At 44.5% G+C, this 26,115-nt stretch overlaps 1 protein-coding gene across 1 annotated transcript in view; it reads right to left on the reverse strand.

The window, feature by feature from the left end:
* Positions 1-349: 349 nt before the first annotated feature.
* LOC125460065 (protein SSXT-like) overlaps positions 350-26,115 on the reverse strand; it is a 36,030-nt gene continuing 10,264 nt past the window's right edge. Inside the window, exons 3-9 of the mRNA XM_048547156.2 lie at positions 20,318-20,402; positions 17,470-17,587; positions 16,406-16,618; positions 11,528-11,629; positions 9,991-10,107; positions 7,438-7,565; positions 350-2,458 (exon numbers count right to left, since the gene is read on the reverse strand). Of these exons, the coding sequence (XP_048403113.1) occupies positions 2,432-2,458; positions 7,438-7,565; positions 9,991-10,107; positions 11,528-11,629; positions 16,406-16,618; positions 17,470-17,587; positions 20,318-20,402 (790 nt within the window). The 3' untranslated portion in view covers positions 350-2,431. The remainder of the gene's footprint in view (positions 2,459-7,437; positions 7,566-9,990; positions 10,108-11,527; positions 11,630-16,405; positions 16,619-17,469; positions 17,588-20,317; positions 20,403-26,115) is intronic.

Below are 26,115 nucleotides of genomic sequence, written 5' to 3' on the forward strand. Positions count from 1 at the left end.
TCCTCATCCTAATCCTAAATGGGTGTTCCTTAATTCTGAGACTATACACCCTCATCCTAGACCTCCAATTCTGCCAACTTATTTACTTCTGGTTTAAATGACTCCACCATGGTGATTGCGCCTTCAATGTGAAGCAAACTAAGCTCTAGCATTCCCTCCTTAAACATCTCCTGTTTTGAGACACTTCTAACTACTTATCACAGTGACTGAAACCAGTCAACTCTCCTTATTCAGCTCAATGCTGGTTTTCATCTCAGTGCAAACCTGATGCGCCTTTAACATTTTATTACACTGAAAGCACTCTACAAATGTGCAAGCTGTTGGTGCAAGTAGGATTTTCACATCCATGTACAAAAAAAAACTTTTAATTGTCAGGAAGTTGAACAGACGATTAACTAGTCACCCCTTCTGATTCCAAAAGGTTCCTACACATGTAAATTCAACTTCCAAAATGTTACCCAAATCCTGTCATATTGAAAGCCCCTCAAATACCCAAAAGGAATCCCTTTCCAAAATTAAAACTGGTGTGTTCAGGAAAAAGCAGCTAACTATTAGACTGCTAAGATGCTGGTCCCACTTACCAAAGCAACACGTTGCATCAGAGCCAACTCAACTCGTCCAATCACTGCTTTCCTAATCAGAAAGTGTCAATGGAACGATAGTTGATATGTCCTCACCCAGAAACCCCTCTGGGTGTTTACTATCCCAATGTCTTGGACACTGAGGTAAAAAGGATAGTGATGTGCCTAACTTGTTTATTAATATCTGTTGAGATGTTGTACATCCCAATCACACCTGTCTCCTTCTCTGTAATTCCCACCTCAGCACATTTACTGACACAGTGCCTGGAGAAGCTGGGGTTGCTCTACTTCAGGCAATAAGGTAAAGGGAGGATTTCACACAGGTGTTCAAAATTCAAAAGGGGAGAAGAATTTTTCTGAAAGAACACTGCAAGTTGTCGTAATCTGGAATGTGCCTCCTCAAAGGCTAGCCGAAGTAGATTCAAAAGAAAACTTCTTAAAGGGAATTGGATAATATTGGAAGGATGTTAACTGAATTTAATTTTGTTTTCTTTATTCATTCACGGGATATGGGCATCACTGGCCAGACAAGCATTTATTGCGCATCGGGCAGTTAAGAGTCAACCACACTGCTAACAGTCTGGAGTCACACTTTGGCCAGACCAGGCAAGGATGGCAGATATCCTTCCCTACAGCACATCAGTGAACCAGATGGGTTTTGCCCCGATAACTGGAAAAAGTTTCATGCTTATCATTGTACTCTTATTTCTAGATTATTGTTGAACACAAATTCTACCATCTGCTGTGGTAGGATTTGAACCCTGGTCCTAAGAACAACACTTGGATCTCTAGATTAATAGTCTACCAGCTACCGCAGTAGGATATAAACCTATGCTCCTGCGCTAGTCCACGATCACTCCACCGCCACCAACTGAGTAGTCCAGAAGCCGAGGTTAATACTCTGGGGATAGGGGTTTGAATCTAATTAATTAAAAGTCTACAAGTAAAAACAAGTCTAATGGTGACCCAGTAACCACTGTCACTGTTATAAAAACCTATCTAGTTCATTAATGTTCTTTACGGTAGGAAATCTGCCGTTCTTACCTGGTTTGGCCAATGTGACTCCAGAACCACAGCATTTCAGTGCCCTCTGAAATTGCTCAGCAAGCCCTTGCAATAAGAGATGGACAACAAATGCTTGCTTAACCTGTGACACCCACATCCTACAAAAGAATAATGAAAAATAAAACTGAAGGGGCAAATTTTGGGGGCAATAGGGAAAGGGCAGTACAGTGGGACTAAATGGCTTAATTCAATAATAAAGCCTGCATGGGCATAATGGGCAGAACCAGATGCTTCCATTCTGAAGGGTTGCTGATCCTCTGAGTGACAACAATTTGACAAATGGAACCAGCAGCTACAGCAGCATAGCAATGTCCAGTCACAAAGAGCAGCCACACAGGGCAAGTCACGGTTGGTGTCGGCAACAGTACTAAAAGATAAATCCAATCAAATACAAAGTGGAACTTCCCACCTAATCCTTAGGATGTACAGCAAGGAGGATGGGGATGGGGCTGGGGGTCGGTAATATACGGAATTAAATTCGACTAAAGGTCAGGGTCTTCAGGAGAGATTAGTAAAGGTTTGAGGGCAGTTCATAAGCTCCCAAACCATAACAGATTTGTACTGGTGCATGAAAGTTAGTGTTAATTGTTTGGCCTGGGTTTACTGTACCTTCCTGTGGATCACAGGTGATAGCATGTAGAAATATTTTCAAAACAATTCAGCAAAATCACAATATGAAATCTGTTTGCAAAAATAAGAAAGAAGTTAAACTTGTGAGTGCAGAATACAAGTGTCCACAATATGAAGCAGTCCATTGGCAGTTTCAATGTTCACATCTTGGACTGTTACTGAAAGCCCCCGTACTGAGCTCCCTGTAAAAGAACAAAAGAGACATGTTAAGCTTAAAAACAATTCAGTGGGGTTTAGCGTGGTGAATAACTAAGCTTCTGTTAGAATATTCCTCTCACTGGATAAACTTGCTACAGAAACCTTGACCAAATGGCCAAACTTGATGCTCAAGTCTAGACAGTGTGGGTCAATGTGTCATTCAAACACAAACAGCATTGCATCAAGCCTATTCTTTACACAAGTATACATGTGGATAGGGACATACTTACAATATCACTCCCCATATCTCAGTGTTGCCAGTGAAGTGGCCCGTTTGTTACTTATATGCCTCAGTTTGCTGGGATGGTTAGTATTACCTCAGTTTCTGTTTTTCAGTGGTTTGTACACAGGATCTAATTCAACATGTTTGTTGATGGAGTTCCAGTTAGAATACCAGGCCTCCAGGAATTCCCTAGCATGTCACTGTTTGGCTTGTGCGATTATGGATGTGTTGTCCCAGTCGAATTTGCGTCCCTCACTGTCTGTGAGTACTGAGGCCGATGAGAATTGGTTGTATCTCTTGGTGGCTAGTTTGTGTTCATGTATCCTCATTGTCAGTTTTCTTCCAGTTTGGCCTGTGTAATGTTTCTGATTAGATTCCCTACGGTGTGGAAACAGGCCCTTCGTCCCAACAAGTCCACACTGCCCCTTGAAGCATCCCACCCAGACCCATCCCCCTATAACCCACACACCCCTGAACACTACGGGCAATTTTGCATGGCCGATCCATCTAGCCTGCACATCTTTGGACTGTGGGAGGAAACCGGAGCACCTGGAGGAAACCCACGCAGACACAGGGAGAATGTGCAAACTCCACACAGGCAGTCACCCGAGGCTGGGATCGAACCCGGGTCCCTGGCACTGTGAGGCTGCAGTGCTGACCACTGAGACCTTGCATGGTATTTTGTTTATCACACCAGTTCAGTTGCTTTTGGGTATGGGATCCATTAAGTTTGTCAGTGGCTGTTGGTTTGTGGGCTACTCTGATACCTAGGGGCACGCACCCCCCCCCCCCTCCACCTTTATTTAATTCAGAGTCCCCTTCCCCTCCCCCATTTCTGAAGAAGGTTCCCAACCCAAAATGCCAGCTTTCCTGCCTGACCTGGTGTTCCTCCAGCTCCACACTGCGTTATCTCAGACTCCAGCATTGACATTTTTTACTATATCCATAATAGCACAAGCCAAACAGAGACATACAAGGGAATTCCTGGAGGCCTGGTATTCTAACTGGAACTCCACCAACAAACACGTTGAATTAGGCCCTGTGCACAAACCACTGAGAAACAGAACCCGAGGTAATACTAACCACCCCAGCAAACCAAGGCATATAAATAACAAGCAGGACGGAACATTGACACTTCACCAGAGGCGCACTGATGATGTTACCTAGCAGGTGATGAAATGTTTGCAACCAAATCCACCGCTTGGCGAGCACGTCTATAACCTTATTCACAACCTGAGCTACAAATCTTCTCGAAAACTCTGAAGGACAATACTGGCAGGTCAATGTTCCAGGTTTTCGATGAAAAAGGAATAGAAAAGGGAGGCAAGAGAAGGATCAGACCGGCTTTTTTGATTAAGGAAAACTTGGCAGGATATTTCTGAGGGATCACCCAGTGAAGCTATATGGGTAGAAGTGAGATACAAGAAAGGGATGATCACCTTGATGAAATTGAATTGTAGGCCCCCCAAAGGTCAGAGGGATATTGAGGAGCAATTATGCAGAAAACTCTTGGACATATGTAAGAATAATAGGATTGGAATAGCAGGGGATTTTAATTTTCTCAACTTTGACAGGACTGCCATCGTATTAAGGGCTTGGATGGTGAGTAATTTGTTAAATGTGTTCAAGATCATTTTTAAAAAATCAATATGTAAATGTACCCACTGGAGAAGGTGCAAAACATGACCTTCTCATGGGAAATAAGGCAGTGCAGGTGACACAAGTATTGATAGGAGAACACTTCAGAATCAGTAATCATAATTAATTTTAAAATAGCTATGATAAAAACAAAGGCCTTCCATAAAAGTAAAAGTTCTTAATTGGAGTAAGGCAAATCTTAATGGTACGTAACAAGAACTTCCAGAAGTTGATTAGAGTGCTTGCAGGTATGGGACAACTGACAAGTGGGAGGCTTTCAAAAGTGTGATAACAAGAGATCAGAAGCATTATGTTCCTGTTACAGTGAAAGGAAAGGTGGGTAAAAGTCAGCAACAATTAATGAATAAAGAAGTTGAGGTTCTGGTCAAGAATAAGGAAGACTTGTATACTAGATATAGACAATTGGGACCAAATGACTGCAGATACTAAAGTGACTTTTAAAGGGTGTCTTGACAAATACAAATAGGACAGGAATAGAGAGATACAGTCCCCAGAAGGGTAGGGGGTTTTAGTTGTGAAGGGCAGCATGTCAGTGCAGGCTTGCAGGACTGAAGGGCCTGTACCTGTACTGTAATTTTCTTTGTTCTTTGCCTTGAACAGTGTAAATGGTGTAGGGTTATTCTTAAGGGGGAAGTCAAGAGGACAATAAAGGTGATGAGACAGATGTGGCAGATAGGGTTAAGGATTATCCAAACAGATTCTACAAGTATATTAAGAGCAAAAGAGCAACTAGAGAGAGAATAGGGCCTCTTAAAGATCAATGTGGTCATCTATGCATTGAACCTTAGGAGATGGGAGATACATGAAATGACTGTTTAGCAACAGTTTTTTCTATGGAGAAAGAAATGGAGACTAGAGAATTCGGAGAAATAAACAGTCATATTTTTAAAACAGTTCATGTTACAGAAGAGGAGGTGCTAGAGGTCTTCGCAAACAAAGTTGGATATATCGCTGGGACTTGATCAAGTGTATCCCAGGACGTTGTAGGAAGTTTGGGAAGGAATTGAGGAGGCCCTAGCAGAGATATTTGCATCACCTATGACTAGGAGAGGTGCCAGGAGACTCAAGGATGGCTAATGCTGTGCCTTTACTTAAGGAAGACTGTAAGGTGAAGTCTGGAAACTATAGTCCGGAGTCTGGCATCAGTGGTGACTAATTTGTTGGAGGTGATTCTGAAAAAAAGGATTGGCATGCATTTGCAGAAGTAAGGACTCATAAGGGATAGTCAGCATAGCTTTTTGCAAGGGAAATCATGTCTCACCAACCTGATTGACTTTTTTGAGAAAGTAACGATTGATCAGGGCAGAGCTGTCAACATTGTTTACATGGACTTCAGTAAAGCCTTTCACAAGGCACCATGTGGTATACTAGTTAGTAAAATTAGATTACATGGGATTAGGACGAAATTGCCAAATGGATCCTAAATTGACTTAATAGTAAGATCCTAAATTGGCTTAATAGTCAACAGCGGTGTTCCACAAGGAACAGTATGGGTCCACTTTTGTTTGTCATTTATATAAACAATTTGGATGAGAATTTCAGGAGGCATGGTAAGTAAATCTGCAGGTGACACCAGAATTAGTGGTATAGTGGACAGCGAAGATGATTGTCCAAGATCACAAAGAGATCTTGATCAATTGGGTCCATGAGCTGAGGAGTGGCAGATGCCTCTGATGAAGGGTCTAGGCCCGAAACGTCAGCTTTTGTGCTCCTGAGATGCTGCTTGGCCTGCTGTGTTCATCCAGCCTCACATTTTATTATCTTGGAATTCTCCAGCATCTGCAGTTCCCATTATCTCTGAGTGGCAGATGCAGTTTAATTTGGATAAATGAGAGGTACTGCATTTCATTAAACAAACAAGGGCAGCACTTATACTATTAACAGTAGGGCCCAGAGAGACCTAGATGTTCAGGTACACAATTCATTGAATTTCATATCAGAGGGAGACAGTGTGGCTAAAACGACATGTAGCACACTTGTCTTCATTGTTCAGGTCTTTGAGTCTTGAAGTTGGGATGTTATGTTGAGGTTGTACAGGAGTTTGGCATACTGTGTCCTGCTTTAGGAAGGACATTATTAAATTGGAGATAGTTCAGAAGAGATTTACCAGGACGATGCTGGGAATGGAAGGTTCATGCGACACAGCATGGTGGGCTGAACGGTCTGTTCCTGTGTTATACCGTTCTATGTTCTATCTACTGTGAACAGCCACTGGAATCTACAAAGCATACAGCAGCACTAGAGACTGCAGAGGTTACACATACCAGGAAAAGATAGTCAGGGGTTCATTCCTCAAGAGAAAGGTAAGATTGAGGGGGAGACTTTGTTAAAAATTATTATACACATTTATTGTCCATCCCTAATTATCCTGGAGATGGCAGTGATGAGCCACCTTCCTGAACTAGTGCAATCCATGTGGTGTGGATACACCCCAAGTGCCATTTGGATGGGATTCTCTGAGCAGATTACAAAGACACTTGATAAGCTAGATAGAACAGATCTTTCCACTTGTGATAATAAATATAAATATATAAAGAAATATAAGATTGTCATTAATTCAAAGTTGACTCATTGTATGCTAGCAAGACAATGTGGGTCATTCACTTCTGGGATGATGATCATAGAATTCATATTATCCCTACATTGTAGAAAGCGGCCATCTGGTCAACCGAGTCTGCACTGACCTTCGAACAGCATCGAACCCTGACCGAGCCCCTTACCTGATCCATGTATTTATCATGGCGAACCCACCTAGCGTACTCATCCCTGGACACTTTGGGCAATTTAGCATATCCAATCCACCTAACCCACATGTCTTTGGTCTGTGGAAGGAAACCGGAGCACTTGGAGAAAACCCATACAGACGCGAGAAGGTGCAAACTCCACACAGTCACCTAAGGCTGGAATCAAACCTGGGTCACTGGCGCTGTTGGGTAGCAGTGCTAACCAGTGAGCCACCATGCCACCTACAGTAGGAGTCACAAGAGCAGGCAATAGGGTTTTGGTAAATGTACATTATCTCTTACTTCCAAATATAGCTGACAGAATTAGGATGAACTGCAGAATAGTTTCTTGCCATACCTGATTATACTGGAATGCTTGTTGCTGCGCTGGGTTGGGAGCAGGTTGCTGAGGTCTATAGGCAACGTACTGTTGCCCTGGATCCTGCTGGAAGTTTCTGAACTGTCCTTGAGAATTTTGTGCAGAATCTATTAATAAAAAGATAATTAATTGACAAAAAGATCCTGCTTAAGGACTGGGAAGGGACTGGGGATATAAAACTGCACAATTTTGCTGATGTTAATTCTGTTGTTGTTCAGACTGACTCAGTCTCTATCAATTCACACCATACTGGTACACTTCAACAAGCCACCAACAGCACTTCATAACAGTACATGTTTCAAATGAGACAATAAACTCCTTTCTCAGATGACTACTACATGAGGTCCCACAATCAAAGGACAGCAGGGAGTTCTCTGTGACATCTGCTTAACATTTATTCCTCAACCAACATCACAAACAGGAGCTCTCTCAACCGGCAGTTCAACTATCTCTGAGTGAGTTAAAACCCCACTGTGAAGCCTGAAGAAGGGTCTGACCTGAAGCATTAACTTTCCTGCTTCTCTGATGCTGCCTGGTCTGCTGTTTTCCAACAGCTCCACACTGTGATCTCTGGCTCCCAATCATTTTCACATTGCATTTTCTGCAAATTTTTGAGTGGAGATTAGCTGACACAATAAATGTATTACAAAACTGGCGCACTCAAAACATACACCATGGTCTGTCAAGTGTTTTAGGATGCCCGGAGATAGTGAAAGGCACTACAAAAATGAAAGCTTGTCTTCCCCACGAAGGAGGGGTGCAACAGCAAAACTGCAAGGCGTTCAGCAAGTGAATTACCAGAGCCAGTCCAGCCAATTGTCAAATGTTACAGTCCAGATGAAGGTTATTCAAACAATTAACTGAAACAAAAAATAACAGGAATTTTCTTGAAGAAAGTCAGAAGAGATCACTGAAGAGAAGGATATAACCCAGTAGGGCAGGTGAAGCGGAAGAACTGAGGATCGAGACAGGACGGAGGGGGCAAGAGTAGTAAAACAGTTGGAAGAGGTTCGGAAAGCTGAACCAAGTAGCAAGAAAATATGACGAGGCCACCAGGGAGTGAGATATGACAGGGATGGCAAATAAATTTAAAGGGAAATCTGGAGTCTTTCCACAGGCAAAGATTTAGCAGCAAAAACAGAAATTTTTAAAAGGGGTGTTCAATCCTCCGCCTGTGAATCACTGGATGTAAACATCATTAAACTGACTTGGTGAGGCTATAAAAACATATTCAAAGAAGCATACAGGTAGCAAGTTTCAGTGAGAAAATTAAAACAAAGTGCTTTGTTCCCTGTGATGCCTAAAATTCTGAATGCAGTTTTAGACTGGTGTACATGCAGGAAAATTGCTGCACTCTCGTTTCGGGGTAGACCAGAAGAGAACCAAGACAGGCCATAAACTGCGCCAGATCAACAACAAAAAGAAGTTCACAGATAATGTCTAAATGGATTATAACGCCAAGAGGAGGAGGTTCAGAGACTAGAACTGCATAGGTAAACAGTCTCTAACCTTGTTAACTCAGATTCTCCAGCATCTGCAATTGCTACTATCTCTGAAACAATTTTAACCCCACTTAAAGAGACTTCGCAGAATGCCTTCCCTGAAGAAGGAAAAACCTCCGTGGATCTCTCTCCTTTATCCATCTTCTATCCGCCTCCCCCTCTCTCCTTATTTATTTCAGAACCCCCTTCCCCTCCCCATTTCTGAAGAAGAGTCTAGGCCCAAAACGTCAGCTTTCCTGTTCCTCTGACGGTGCTTTGCCTCCTGTGTTCATCCAGCTCTACACCTTGTTACCTCAGATTCTCCAGCATCTGCAGTTCCTACGTCTCTCTATAGACATACTGCTGTGCCACAGGAGGGCTCCATGGGTCAAACAGTAACAGTTCCTGAGTTAAGTGGGAGCACAAAGCTCATTAGGTGTGCTGGATTTTATTCTTTGCCATTGCAAATTGCAAATACTTGTGGGCCCTTATGTTAGAGTGGTAGTGTCCCTACCTCTGGGCAAGGAGACCCAGGTTTAGTCCCACCTGCTCCAGAGGTGTGTCATCTCTGAACTAGTTGATTAAAAGTATCAACACCAAGATTTACTGAAAACTATTTTCTGTTCAATTACACTGCACTATTAAAAATCTCCAGTCCAAACTCTGGATGAATGATATGGGAAATGGAATTCAATTGATGAATTAAACAAGCTGCGCTCTTTAGCAACTGGTAGTGTCCCTTCCGCAGAAGGTCTGGGTTGAAGTCCCAGATGTATCATAGCAGGTTGATTTAAAAGATAGCATTGGGTTCTTCCTCAGTGAGGACTGGGGAAAAGGTTTAGAAGGGAAAGTTGGGAAGTTGCTTAAGCTAAGCTATGGATTACCAATAAGACCCTTGTAAATCTCCAAGTCTTTTGCCGCTTAATTCAATTTGGGATATCCATCTGTTAAACATCTTCCATTTTAATCACTGTCCCAGCACCCAAAGTATATCCTCTATATTATGGTAAGACACAAGGGTCTTTCTCCGATACAAACTTGCAGAACTCACTAAACTCCTGAGGCGTGCTGGTCAGCGGCTGCTGTGTGGGATATTGCTGGTAGAAGTTCTGCTGATGGGAAGTGGAGTTCTGTGGGAACTGCCCTTGCTGTGGTCCATACCAGGTACCTGTAACAAGACAATCAATCCTAATGTTAGCTCTCTGTTAACTCATCACATAAATTTATTTCAGTTTAACATGAGATTTAACTCCCATGGTCAGGGACACTGATTCTTACTGGAGTACAGGTCAAGGGTTGATGGCTACCCTCCTGGCCTCAGCCATTTTAGCATCCTGAGCACATGGTACGGTGTTAAATATTCCTCTGGTGTATGACACAGTGACCTGGAGTTCACCGCACCAGAACAGGTGGAGATTTGGATATGTCCTGTAAGAACTTCTCTCTCTGCGTCCATACCATCACCTGCAGAGCTTCTCACCCACAGCACCCCAACATCACCACCTTGATCACACTGATATTCAGCTTTTGGAGATGTCACCAGCACATACAGAGTCAATTTTTGCGGGAATAGCTCCAACGCTCCCTCAGTCCATTCTGCTATCACAAGGACAGGGGAACATTCCCTCCACCCAAACCCTGGTGAGGTGAAAGCCAACAGCATATTGTCCCTCTCAGCTGTCCTGCCCCTTGTCACTTCACCGGACAGTGTGGAAACTTGGGAATCTGACTAAGCCCTGTGCTTGACAACATAGCCTGCCGCTCCCTCACTCAGCCTACAGTTTCTTTAACCCACATCCTCACTCTTGTATTGAACTCTCCACTGTACCTGCCCTGATAGTGGTTGATGGGGACATCATAGGAAGAATTTTACTCTGCATCTAGCCCCATGTGGTACATGCCAAAGGAGTACTTGGTAGGGTCAGTGTAGAGAGAGCTTCACTTTCCATTTAAAACAAAAAGTGTAGAGGGAATTTTGCTCTAACTAGCACTGTGTTGTACGTGTTCTAAGAATGCCCAATATTGACATCAGAGACCTGAAACAGCAAGTGTTCCGCTCCCAAATGGACATTCTTCACCTCAATGAACACAATACAGCCAGAGAGAATCAGTTCAACTTTTGGGTGTCAGTTTCCCTGGTGATCCAGTGGCCCTGTCTGCTGGGGAATCAGCTTCTGCTGTATATATTACTCATTTTCCAGTGAAGGTGTAATATAAATTTATTATTAAAAGATGCTGCAATCTCTGACTTAGTCATTCCTTATGCAAAACAAGCCATGCTCTGTGCGAAGAAATTTGTCCAAACCCCTCACACAAATATCGATTTTAAATTAATAACCCCTCATTACATATTCCCCAGTTAGAGGAAATTGTCTTTCCTCAGTTACTCTGAAGAATATTTAGAGTTTTAAAAACCTCTAATAAATTTTCTCTTAACTCTTGGTGCTCCAGTGGAAACATTCCCAATACTGACTGCCCTCCTACAGTCCAAAACCATCTAAAACTCACAGCTGGCATGTTGAGCTAAGATTTTTCACTCCTTGCACTTCAGTCCCCAAACAAGCTTCTCTGAAACAGAAATTTAGTACCTTCTGAATAAAGTTGTAGGTTCATTCCCTCTGCTGGAGTCTGCGTCTGGTTAAACTGGTTGTTGAAATATTCCCCCTGAGATGCCTGTGGTTGTGTAGGAGCTGATTGGTAAGAGACAGACATACATCAGTGACAGGTTCATTCCTCACCATCGTGAGCAATAACACTGGAGAGTTCAGGACTATAATCGGAAAGCATTTGGCACACACACATGATGAAAATATCAAACTTTTTCCCTCAAAAAGGATGTTTGGGGTCAAGGCTTCAAGACCAAGATTGATAAAGACAGAGGTTGAGCAAGGAGAATAAGGGAGAGAGAGCAAATTGGGGTAAAATGGAATTATGATGCAAACCAGCCTCAATCTAGGAGAAAGGTAAGGCTTGAGGGACTGCCTGCTGCTTTCAAAGTTGTGAAGCAATTTGATGGCATGAGAAACTGCTTTCACTTTATGGCTGAATCCAGAATAAAGATGATCATTCTTATAAGAAAAACTCCAACAGATCAAATGCATCACACACAAAGCCGAGTAGAATGTAAAACTTTGCACTATTTGGAGTGGTTGAAGCAGACTGCATCACTGAACTTAAAGGGAGGCTGAATGTGTTTGATGAAGAAAGGGGTAGAGGGACAGATTGCAAGAGGCCAGTGGACTGGGCCACTTAACCCAAATGTCCAGTGGACACTGTGTAATAAACAGTCAATCCTGACTGAGGGTCATGTTAATAATGAGCACTTAGTGGAATGAAATACATCACTTGCCCGCATCCGCTCTTGGATGGAACGATCAGCTTGGTGAGATATTGAAAAATCTGTGCATCAGCAGTATAGGTCCATGATTTACAAATGTGTGGCTTATAAACACTCGACCTAACAAATGCGACCCCATTCATACTTTGCAGTTTTAAAGATCCAGCATATGGACAGTTTCAGTATGTATCAACAGCTGCTTTCCCTGGCCCTAAGTTGGCAACTCAATTTGTATGCAAGTCTGAACGCAATGGTCTCCATAACATAAAATGTTTGCAACCCAGGGACTGTCTGTACTCTAACAGTGTGGCTTAACTTACCCTCAACTTTATTTCCATAACTGCTATTTAAAAAGTTCAAATAAAGGTCATTATTTCCAGGTCTAACACACACCTGCAATACCACTCCCATTACTGCAGATAGTGGAGCGGAGCTGCTGCACAGCACGAGCAGGAATATCCTGAACTGCTAGCCTGATCAGGTAGCCATGACGTGAAGGTGCCAGTGACGGACAAGGTCACATGTCACCCAGTTATAGTCCAACAGGTTGAATTGAACACACGAGCTTTTGGATCGTTTTGGAAGAAGTATCAAGACACAGAATTTATAAGTAAAAGACTAAAGGATTATACAACTGATGAGAGTGTTCACGAGTTTTGAGAAGATTTGTAGCTCAGGTTGAGTTTCTGGATGTGAGATTGCTCGCTGAGCTGGAAGGTTCGTTTTCAGACATTTCGTCACCATTCTAGGTAACATCATCAGTGAGCCTCCGGTGAGCATCATCTACAAAATACCTTGCAAGAACTGTGACAAACACTACATTGGACAAACTGGCAGAAAGCTAGCCACCAGGATACATGAACATCAACTAGCCACAAAACGACATGATCCACTATCACTCGTATCCTTACATACAGATGAAGAAGGACACCACTTTGATTGGGACAACACATCCATCCTAGGACAAGCCAAACAGAGACACGCACGAGAATTCCTCAAAGCATGGCATTCCAACCGGAACTCCATCAACAAACACATTGATTTGGAGCCCATCTACTATCCCCTGAGAAAAAGAACAGGAAATGACATCACCAATGCAGGAAATGACATCACCAACCCAAGGAAGCCTAAACAGATAAATAGAAAGCGGGACATAACACCAGCGCTTCACCGGAGGCTCACTGATGATGTTACCTAGAATGGTGACAAAACTTCTGGAAACTAACCTTCCAGCTCAGCGAACAATCTCACATCCTGATGAGAGTGTATTTAATAATCCTAAATTGGCTGACAGGCAGCCTGATTCCCTCCTGTTAAATCCTTAAATCAGTTAGAAATGAGATGCAGGTTTCAATTGATTAATATCTAACTCTCCAAATTTCTTTCCTGTCAATGTCCTGAGATGACTAAAGATTTTATCAATGAATACAAGAGGTGACTTCTCAGGTCAGAGAACGCCTTTTGATGTGAGGCCTGTTTAAAAAGTGTCTGTGCTTTAATGTGGAGTCAGACTGGTTTTATTTCCAAAGCAGAAATTTAAAACTGCCTCACTGTGTCCACAAATTGTGTGCTTTTTGAATGCAATAGAGTGTATTGCGCACACGTGCACGCGCGAGAGAGAGAGAGACAGAGATGAATGGACACTGCACAACAATCGTCAGGCAGGCATGTTCCCTCCCAATGGAAGGGCATTAGGCTTCAGATCTTTGGGTAAACACCCTCCAAGGCAGACTTTGGAATACACAACAACACAGTCACTGAACAGAGGCCTCAACCGGGATCTTGGAGACAGGTCACGCTACAGGTGACCCCACAATACTACACACACACACACCCGTGGGGTGAATTTGTATTTGCATTTGCAGATAAACTCTACTTTGTTCAAAAAGCACACAATCTGTGGGCACAGTCAGACAGTGGGGCATTTTCTACATTTCTGCCTTGGAAATAAAACCAGTCTGACTCCACATTAAAGCACAGACAGTTTCTAAACAAGGCCTCACACCACAAGGCATTCTCTGACCTGAGACGTCACCTCTTGTATTCATTGATAAAACCTTTAGTCATCTCAGGACATTGACAGGAAAGAAATTTGGAGAGTTAGATATTAATCAATTGAAACCTGCATCTCATTTCTAGAGGATCTAACAGGAGGGAATCAGGCAACCTGTCGGCCAATTTAGGATTATTAAATACACTCGCATCAGTTGTATAATCCTTTGGTCTTTTACTTTTAAATTCGGAGTCTTGATACTTCCTCTAAAACGATCCAAAAGCTCGTGTGTTCAACTCAACCTGCTGGACTATAACTGGGTGTCATGATTTTTGACCTAAACTTGACCGTAGCTTTTAAACCCTGTTATTCCATCCCTACACTGAACAAATTTTTAAAACAGAAATTCCACACCTTGCCCCAACACTCACTGAGGCATATTTCCCAGACTATTGGAAAAGTCCTCATTTTTTATTGAGGGGGCGTGGAAGACAAAGGGGAGGAAGGAATAAGACAATACGAAATAGGGAGAGCAGTAGGCCCGTCAGCTCCTCGGGCCTTCTCGACCATTCAGTAGGATCATGGCTGATCCAACACTCTTTACATCCACGTTTCTGCCCTTTCTGATGCTCAGCTGTGTGAAGCCCTGTTCAGTTCCCTGCGCTGCACCTCAGAAAAGAATTACTGACCTTGCAGAGGGTGCAGTGCAGATTAACAAAACTACTGAGAATTATAAGATCTGATCAGATTGGCTTGTTGGCATTCTGTTGAATTTGGACCCTGACGTAAGTGAGGGCTTAAAATGTTCAAAGCTAAATGTAGAGAAACCATTTTCTTCGGTGGACAAATCCACAATAAGAGGGTGGAGATCTGCAAAACAACAATAAAACTGATTTCAATCCAGAACAGAAGTACAAAATCTGGAATTATGTCACTGAAAAGGGCTTCCCAAGGGTTCAAGATCAAGAAAGAGCTTTGTTGCTAAATGGTATCCAGGATAACTGGGGTTAAACTGCTCCTATCTCAGTCAAACACAGACTTGCTGCCCAAGCGCTCTGACAAACAGAGTAAACACCAATTGCAGTGCAGTGTTTCTGCACTTTCATTGACTGGAGCACAACCCTGCTACAGTAGCTGGAAAATATGAACTCCACATAACTTTAAAACTGAAAATAAAAATCTTTTCTGGATAAAAGTGTCTTTGAAGTTGTCGACTGTCATATAAACCCTACGAGTTCGCCAACACGCTTTAGGGAAGGCAATCCGCAGTCTTTACCTGGGCTGGGCTATAGGGGACTCCAGTCCAATACTGTCCCCAAGATACTCAATAGTAACATAATCTTCTCAAGTTCAATAATGCAAACACCAAGCTCAACACCATCCAGGACAAAACAGCCCACTTAATTGGCACCACATCCACAACCATGCAGACTCTCCCCACGCTAGTAATCAGTAGCAGCTGTGTACATTGTCTAATTCAAAGAAATTCAAAGATCCTTAAACAACATCTTCCAAACCTACGGCCAGTTCAATCTAGCAGGACAAGGGCAGCAGATACATGTGAACCCCACCACCTGCACATTCCCCTCAAAGCCACTCATCATCCTGGACTTGAAAATATATCGCTGTTCCTTCACTGTCACTGCGTCAAATTCCTGGAATTGACTCCCTAAGGGCACTGTGGATCTGCCTACAGCACACAGACTATAGCAGTTCAAGAAGGCAGCTCAGCACCACCTTCTCAAGAGGGTAACTAGGAACTGACAATCAATGTGGTGCCCAGCCAGTGATGTCCACACACCATGAATAAAATAAACAGGCAATAAATGCCAGCCCTACCAAGGACACCCATACCCAGAGAATGAATAAATAGATAAAATAAACTGCACCTCTACAATAAAAGCTAGATTGGACAGGGAAGGGACAATCCATGCAAGAACAGATGGCATGGAAAATGATGGTGGAGTTTGGGGTGCAGGTTGTAGAGAAGAGAGACAGATACAGAGATAGAGAGAGAGCAAGACAGTGAGAGAGAATGGATGCTGACAGTCTTACGTCACGTTAAGGGAGAAGGAACACTGAACAAGCTGCACCTTGCTGAGACAGACAGATTGTGAGACCTATGGTATACTATACCTGGGTTCTGCTGGCCCACAGGCTGCAAGTGAGTGCCCAGAGGCTGCCCAAGACTCATTCCCATCTGCTCCTGGGCCGGCAAATTCTGTGGTGGAGCCATCGATTGGTTGAAATTGCCCACGTTGCTGTGACTGCTGACAGGTAAGCCTATCGAGGGGTTTGATGTCACAGGCTGGCAATGAGGCTGCCCCTGGGGAAACGAGGCTCCGACACCTGTTATTGGAGAGACAGAACAGTTGAGAAGAGACAAACAAATAAGTGCTTTTCCATCACGGTGCAATGACTGCTGCTCCCCACGGGACTGGTGATTTCATCTGGCACCTCCCGAACTCTCAACTCATCAAGCACATCACAACATACAGCAGCAAGATTAAAATCTTCCATCCAGCTTTCGGTTTCAAGGCTCTGCGGCTGGAGGAAGTGCCGAAGGCAATGAATAAAGGGACAGACAGATACATGTACCTGGCACCACAATGAAAAGGAGACAGCTGAGCTACCCACCTCACCCCAACTTTAACCCACCAAGACAGATGGCTTGGTCAACAGTATTGGCGCAGGCATGATATGGCCCTGTTCCTGGATTAGCAAATCAGACACCAGGGTTGAGAGCTGAACACTTCGAGCGTTTGAAATAAGTTAGAAGAAAAATCTGGAAAGCTGGTCTCATCAAATGGTTTACAAGTTTCATTGGAGACAATATCTGCATTTCTCTAGTACCTGTCACAATCTCAGAATATCCCAAAGTGTTTTGCAGTCAATGAGATACTTTAGAAATTTAGTTACTGTTGTAACGAAAAATTTGTGGCTGCCGATTAGGGGAAAAAAAAATCTATACTTATCCAGCCTTGCCTGTACATGACTCCAGACTCAGACTAACACAGTAAATATCCAAAGAGCAGCCAGAGAATGGCAACCTTATTAGTATCGCAAGAACTAACAGGGACAGACATGAGCAGCACAGAATAAGGGTCCTTCACACCACACCCAACTCTCATCTATTACCAAAACTCACTATGTTCAAACAGTGATGCAATAATCAGAGAACGAAGCCACTTGTCCTTTACCTGCTATTTGATTAGTGTTTCCTGTTCCGGGCGGAGGGGTTCCATTCCCCAAGGAGTCTGCAGTTCTCCCGACAGGCTCCATTCCCCCTGGCCCCATTGCCATTGGCTGATTGAGTGCCTCAAGGAGAGAAAGCAATTGGATAGTTAAAAATACAAAACCAGAACAGTGGCTTCAATCACAGCATCCTAACAATTACCCAGAAAGGAAGTTAGGCAGGAGACATTGTTGTTCTGATGGTGGACTGCAGATTCTTCGAATTAGATGGGTCAAATGGCCTCCTGGTCCTACAGATTTCACTGTAACCACTGAACGTCACACCCAAACAGAATCAACATAAAAACTCACTGACAGAGAAAAGTCAGGCATTGGACATGAGAAATTGTGGACACTCCTTCAAAACATTTTGCCACATTTTTAAGAGATAATGGGAACTGCAGATGCTGGAGAATCCAAGATAACAAAGTGTGAAGCTGGATGGTCACAGGAGGCCAAGCAGCATTTCAGGAGCACAAAAGCTGACGTTTCGGGCCTAGACGCGCTCTCTCTCTCTCTCTGATAAAGAGTCTAGGCCCGAAACGTCAGCTTTTGTGCTCCTGAGATGCTGCTTGGCCTGCTGTGTTCATCCAGTTTCACACTTTGCCACATTTTTAAGTTGTTTTGAAGATAAAAATTCTATTCAAAAGTAGCAACATCCTCCACTCTGTAACAAGTGAGGGAGGAAGGAAAGCAAATCATCAGCAAGGTTCCCCTGCCACATAATGAACTCTCCAACTGATGTTCCCACAGTCATGAAAGTGACCGAGATCCAGTCAGCAGCCTCTGGAAGAATCCTAATAGACAAAACAACAGCACCAGCATAGCAACATTACAAGGAATTCTGGAGAAAGAAAGATACTTGTCTCTTGAACAGGTGATGGAATAACATGGTTTTGTGAATTCAGGTTCCCATCCAGATCAAAAAATTATTTTCTGACTGATTTGCTGCAAGTCACTAGCTAAATGACTAGTAGGAGAACTTTCTTTCTGCAGCAAACTGTTGTGATCTGGAACGCATTGACAGAAACTGCAATAAACAAGGAATTGACTAAATACCTTGGAGAGGAGGAATTTTCTGGTCCACAGGAATAGACTGGGGGCACGGGAATTAGCAAATAGCTCTGTCAAAGAGCAGACACAGCCATCAGCTCTGGGATTCTGCCTCCAACATCCTTTGCTGATACTTGCCTTGTTGATGTTCTGCCAGTAGATGCTGCTGGTGAACAACTGCACCTTTCCCCAACACCCTTTCACACCCAACAACAGTCGAGCAGCCTTTCACACTGCCTCAATGGCGTTGATATGTCATGTGTTGAACAAGCAACCATTCTCAGCAAAACTCCAGTTAACGCCATCAGGTTCAAACAGGGCATGGAATTCAGGTAAAGGGAAATCGCTGACACATTCCGAATACACACTGCGGATCATCAATACCAAGCCCGGATATATGCCTGATCTGACAGCATCAAGAAAAGAATAAGGAAAAGGTTTTACATTCAATCCAGGAAGACTGAACTTCTGAGTCTGTGCACAGCCAACCTGGTCACAAATCTCTACCCATACATTATTCCCCTTCCTCGGTCTAAGTGCTCTCTGCTCACCACTGAATCTGATCCACAGTTTCTATGCACTCCATTCTACCATGGACTGTACCCCATGCTGACTGTGGCTGCAATTAATGCAAATGGGGCTGCCCAATGTTATTTCCAGAGTACAATCACCAAGGCTGAGTAGCAGAGAGCAGAAGATGGGTAAATATTCCCAACTCATTGCTTTTTGGACTAAGTCAGTTTTAATGCAAAACACATAGGAGGAGGAACATAGAACAGTATAGCACAGTACAGGCCCTTCAGCCCACAATGTTGTGCCAAAGTTCTACCCTAATCCTAAGGTCTATCTTACCTTCACCCCTACCTTATACTAACATCCATATGCCTACATAGCCACTTAAATGCCCCTAATGAGGCTGACTCCACTACCCTCTCCGGCAATGCATTCCACACCCCAACCGCTCTCCGAGTAAAGAACCTACCTCTGACGACTCCCTTATATCTACCTCCACTCACTTTAAAACTATGCCCCCTCATAATAGCTACCTCCGCACTAGCATAAAGTCTCTGGCTGTCCATTCTATCTATACTTCTGATCATTTTGTACACCTCTATCAAGTCACCTCTCATCCTTCGTCGTTCTAAAGAGAAAAGCCCCAGGTCTCTCAACTTTTCCTGGTAAGACCTTCCCTCCGTTCCAGGCAACATCCTGGTAAATCTCCTCTGCACCGTTTCCAATAATTCCACATCTTTCTTGCAATGAGGTGACCAGAACTGGACAGTACTCCAGATGTGGCTGAACCAGGCTTTCGTACAGCTGGAGCATAACTTCACAGCTCTTGAACTCAATCCCTCTATTAATGAAAACTAACACAACATGCGCCTTCTTAACAACTCTATCCACCTGGGTGACAGCTTTCAGGGAAGCTTTCAAGATCCCTCTGCTCCTCCACACTGCCAAGAATCTTTCCATTAACCCTGTACTCTACTTTCAAGCTTGTCCTTCCAAAATGAATCCCCTCACACTTTTTAGGGTTAAATTCCATCTGTCACTTGTCAGCCCAGCTCGCACCCTATCAAGGAGTCAGATCAAGACCTCATGGTCAGGGAGCACGCAGTGATACATGGTACAGCACACAGTTCTGGCCAGGGAATAGGTGGGACAGCACACAGATTAGAGTAGGGATGCCGACACCCATTTCCCAGGACTGCAGTAAACATCACAATTCTCTCTGTTACTGAGATGTGCAGTGTCACTTACCATAGGTTGGGCACTGGGCACATTCTGGCTGGAGTCTGCTATCGTGGCCAGATAGATGAGATTTCTGTGCAAGATCTGCTGATATCTGAGTAACACACAACGAGAAAACATTATTGATTTGTTATCTCCCATGTTCCCCTCAAGGCACTAACTCATTTAAAGGTTCTGTCCTATAAGGATTGGCAAACCAAGTGTCACCTCCTCCCACCCACCTTCCTGCAAAAAATTCCTTCACCTCCGCTGCATCTGCTCCCAGGATGAGGCATTCCACTCCCGTACATCCCAGATGTCCGCGTCTTCAAGGGCCGCAACTTCATTCCCCCCACCCCGCAGTGGTCGAGAATGTCCTCAACTCTGTCTCCCACATTTCCCACAACACATCCCTCACACCCCAACACCGCAATAACTGCCAAAAGAGAATTGCCCTACTCCTCACATACCACCCCACCAACCTCCGGATACAACGCATCATCCTCAGACACTTGCGCCATCTACAATCCGACCCCACCACGAAAGACAATTTTCCACACTCCCCTCCAACCCCACCACACCTGGCACTTTCCCCTGCATCTGTTGGAAGTGCTACACTTGCCCCCATGCCACCTCCCTCGCCCACATCCCAGGGCCCAAGAAGACTTTCGACATCAAGCAGATGTTCACCTGCACATCTGCCAATGTGGTATACTGCATCCGCTGTACCCAGGGTGGCCTCCTCTACACTGGGGAAACCAAGCGGAGGCTTGGGGATCGCTTTGCAGAACACCTGCGCCCGGATCGCAGTAAACAACTGCACCTCCCAGTCGCGAACCATTTTAACACCCCCTCCCATTCCTTGGACGACAGGTCCATCCTGGGCCTCCTGCAGTGCCGTAATGATGCCACCCGTAGGTTGCAGGAACAGCACCTCATATTCCGCTTGGGAACCTTGCAGCCCAATGGTATCAATGTGGATTTCACCAGCTTCAAAATCTCCCCTCCCCCCACCGCATCCCAAAACCAGCCCAGCTCGTCTCCGCCTCCGTAACCTGTTCTTGCTCTCACCTATCCTCTCCTTCCAGCTCAAACCGCACCTCCACTTCCTACTTACTAACCTCATCCCGCCCCCTTGACCTGTCCGTCCTCCCCGGACTGACCTATCCCCTCCTTACCTCCCCACCTATACTCTCCTCTCCACCTAACTTGTCCTCTATCCATCTTCAGTCCACCTCCCCCTCTCTCCTTATTTATTTTAGAATCCTCTCTTCATCCCCCTTTTCTGATGAAGGGTCTAGGACCGAAACATCAGCTTTTATGCTCCTAAGATGCTGCTTGGCCTGCTGTGTTCATCCAGCTCCACACTTTGTTACCTTGGATTCTCCAGCGTCTGCAGTTCCCATTATCTCTGAAGCCAAGCGTCTATGCCTTCGACAATCTACTTAGCAGGGATAGGGTCACTACTTCTCAGCTACCGTCAACTTGCCTTCATATCCCAGGATAGGTTAAAGCTACTAATGCTCCAGGAATTCATGATTAATCCCCCAGGCATTACTGACAGTAAAATCCTGGGAGACAAACACTGGGATGTTAAAGAAATGTTCATTCCATTCACTATTATTATTTGCCTTGGGGACTGGCATTTTGGTGAAGACACACTTCACAAAACTGCACTCATCATGTTAAGATTCAAAAGGAACAACAATCTGTATTCACTGAATTTATGAATTTAACAATGTGTGTGACTGAATTCAGTATTAACACCATCCAATCTTCCCAAATACGTGATGTTGCCATGGGATTCCATTTAGCATTCAAACAAGTTTGGCAGTTTCAGAAATGCATTCTCAATAGAATCACCCTCAATCTCCTACCCCTTGCATATTTTAAATGTGCAGAAGATACATTTGACATATTGCAATTAATCTGATGTGTTCTAATGTTACTCATTTTGGATTTTGAATTTAAACTAGTGTCACCAGTGTGCATCTGAAGGGGTTTAATGATAAACTTGGAAGCACTATTTTTAAAAAACAACATTAAAACAGGAGTAGGCCATTAACCCCAAGAACCTGTTCCACCATTCATAGAACAGAACATCACAGCACAGTACAGGCCCTTCGGCCCTCGATGTTGTGCCGACCTGTCATACCAATCTCAAGCCCATCTAACCTACACTATTCCATGTACGTCCATATGCTTGTCCAATGACGACTTAAATGTACCTAAAGTTGGCTAATCTACTACCGTTGCAGGCAAAGCATTCCATTCCCTTACTACTCTCTAAGTAAAGAAACTACCTCTGACATCTGTCCTATATCTTTCACCCCTCAATTTAAAGCTATGCCACCCCCCCATGCTCGCCGTCACCATCCTAGGAAAAAGGCTCTCCCTATCCACCCTATCTAACCCTCTGATTATTTTATATGTTTCAATTAAGTCATCTCTCAACCTTCTTCTCTCTAATGAAAACAGCCTCAAGTCCCTCAGCCTTTCCTCGTAAGACCTTCCCTCCATACCAAGCAACATCCTAGTAAATCTCCTCTGTACCCTTTCCAAAACTTCCACATCCTTCTTATAATGCGGTGACCAGAACTGTACGCAATACTCCAAGTGCGGCTGCACCAGAGTTTTGTACAGCTTCACCATAACCTCTTGGTTCCAGAACTCGATCACTCTATTAATAAAAGCTAAAACACTGTATGCTTTCTTAACAGCCCTGTCAACCTGGGTGGCAACTTTCAAGGATCTGTGTACATGGACACCGAGATCTCTCTGCTCATCTACACTACCAAGATTCTTACCATTAGCCCAGTACTTTGCCTTCCGGTTACTCCTACCAAAGTGCATCACCTCACACTTGTCTGCATTAAACTCCATTTGCCACCTCTCAGCCCAGCTCTGCAGCTTATCTATGTCTCTCTGCAACCTACAGCATCCTTCGTCACAATCCACAACGCCACCGACTTTAGTGTCGTCTGCAAATTTACTAACCCATCCTTCTACGCCCTCATCCAGGTCATTTATAAAAATGACAAACAGCAGTGGACCCAACACCGACCCTTGCGGTACACGACTTGTAACTGGTCTCCAGGGTGAACATTTCCCATCAACTACCACCCTCTGTCTTCTTTCAGCAAGCCAATTTCCGATCCAAACTGCTATATCTCCCACATTTCCATTCCTCCGCATTTTGTACAATAGCCTACTGTGGGGAATCTTATCGAACGCCTTGCTGAAATCCATATACACCACATCAACCGGTTTACTCTCATCCACCTGTTTGGTCACCTTCTCAAAGAACTCAATAAGTTTTGAGAGGCACGACCTTCCCTTCACAAAACCGTGCTGACTATCCCTAATCAATTTATTCTTTTCTAGATGAATATAAATCCTATCCCTTATAGTCTTTTCCAACACTTTACCAACAACTGAGGTAAGGCTCACTGGTCTATAATTACCAGGGTTGTCTCTACTCCCCTTCTTGAACAGGGGAACCACATTTGCTATCCTCAAGTCATCTGGCACTATTCCTGTAGACAATGACGAGTTAAAGATCAATGCCAAAGGCTCGGCAATCTCCTCCCTGGCTTCCCAGAGGATCCTAGGATAAATCCCATCCAGCCCAGGGGACTTATCTACCTTCACCCTCTGTAGGATTTCTAATATCTAGTCTAGTCGCCTGTATCCCAGCATTCTCCTCAACAACATTATTGTTTTCTGGAATGAATACTGTTGAAAAATATTCATTTAGCGCTTCCCCTATCTCATCTGACTCCACACACAATCTACCACTACTATCCTTGATTGGGTCTAATCTTACTTTCGTCATTCTTTTATTCCTTAAATGCCTATAGAAAGCCTTAGGGTTTACCCTGATCCTATCTGCCAACTTTTCATGTCTCCTCCTGGCTCTTCTGAGCTCTCTCTTTAGGTCTTTCCTGGCTACCTTGTAGCCGTCAAGCGCCCTAACTGAGCCTTCACATCTCATCCTAACATAAGCCTTCTTCTTCCTCTTGACTAGAGATTCTACCTCCTTCGTAAACCACGGTTCCTGTGCTCTACAGCTTCCTCCCTGCCTGACAGGTACATACTTATGTAGGACACACAGGGGCTTTTCCTTGAATAAGCTCCACATTTCTAACGTGCCCATCCCCTGCAATTTCCTTCCCCATCCTATGGTCCCTAAATCTTGCCTAATCTCATCGTAATTGCCTTTCCCCCAGCTATAACTCTTGCCCAGTGGTATACATCTATCCCTTTCCATCACTAAAGTAAACATAACAGAATTGTGATCGCTATCACCAAAGTGCTCACCTACTTCCAAATCCAACACCTGGCCGGGCTCATTACCCAGTACCAAATCGAATGTGGCTTCACCACTTGTTGGCCTATCTACATACTGTGTCAGGAAGCCCTCTTGCACACACTGGACAAAAACTGACCCATCTATAGTACTCGAACTATCGTGTTCCCAGTCAATATTTGGAAATTCATCATTCAATGAGATCATGGCTGATCGGAGACTTAGCTCCACACACCTGCCTTTGGCACACACCCTTTAAAACTCCTGCAGCCATGGTGATTTATTTTAAAATCAAGACTTTCTGGAGAGGAATGGGTTTTATTTACCTTGGGAGAATTTATCCACGAAACAAAGTAAACAGTGTACTATGGAGAGAGATAATGAGAACTGCAGATGCTGGAGAATCCGAGATAACAAAGCGTGGAGCTGGATGAACACAGCAGGCCAAGCAGCCTCTCAGGAGCACAAAAGCTGACGTTTCAGGCCTAGACCCTTCATCAGGAAAGGGGAGGAGGGAGCGAGGGGGAGACAGATCGAAGATGGATAGAGGAGAAGATAGGTGGAGAGGAGACAGGCAAGTTAAAGGGGCGGGGATGGAGCCAGTAGAGGTGAGTGTAGGTGGGGAGGTAGGGAGGGGATAGGTCAGTCCGGGGAGGATGGACAGGTCAAGGGGGCGGGATGAGATTAGCAGGTAGGAAATGGAGATGCGGCTTGAGGTGGGAGGAGGGGGATAGGAGAGAGGAAGAACAGGTTAGGGAGGCGGGGAGTGAGCTGGGCTGGTTTTGGCATGCAGTGGGGGGAGGGGAGATTTTGAAGCTTGCAAAATCCACATGGGAACCCTGCAGCCCAGTGGTACCAAAGTGGAATATGAGTTGCTGTTCCCATAAACTTCGGGAGGGGGGCCAGGATGGACATGTCGTCTAAGAAATGGGAGGGGGAATTGAAATGGTTCGTGACCGGGAGGTGCAGTTGTTCATTGTGAACCGAGCATAGGTATTCTGCAAAGCGATCCCCAAGCCTCTGCTTGGTTTCCCCAGTGTAGAGGGAGCCACAATGGGTACAGCGGATGCATTTTACCACATTGGCACATGTGCAGGTGAACATCTGCTTGATGTGGAAAGTCTTCTTGGGGCTTGGGTTGGGGGTGAGGGAGGTGGTGTGGGGGCAGGTGTAGCACTTCCTGCGGTTGCAGGGGCAAGTGCCGGGTATGGTGGGGTTGGAGGGGAGTGTGGAGCGGACAAGGGAGTCACGGAGAGAGTGGTCCCACTGGAAAGCAGGCAAGGGTGGGGAGGAAAAAACGTTTTTGGTGGTGGGGTTGGATTGCAGATGACGGAAGTGTCGGAGGATGATGCGTTGGATCTGGAGGTTGGTGGGGTGGTCTGTGAGGATGAGGGGAATTCTCTTTTGGCAGTTATTGCGGGGACAAGGTGAGGGGGATGAGTGGCGGGAAACACGGTTGAGGACGTTCTCGACAACTGCGGGGGGAGGGGGTTGTGGTCCTTGAGGAACGAGGACATCT

The sequence above is a fragment of the Stegostoma tigrinum genome, chromosome 16 (assembly GCF_030684315.1).
Source record: "Stegostoma tigrinum isolate sSteTig4 chromosome 16, sSteTig4.hap1, whole genome shotgun sequence".
NCBI lineage: Eukaryota > Metazoa > Chordata > Chondrichthyes > Orectolobiformes > Stegostomatidae > Stegostoma > Stegostoma tigrinum.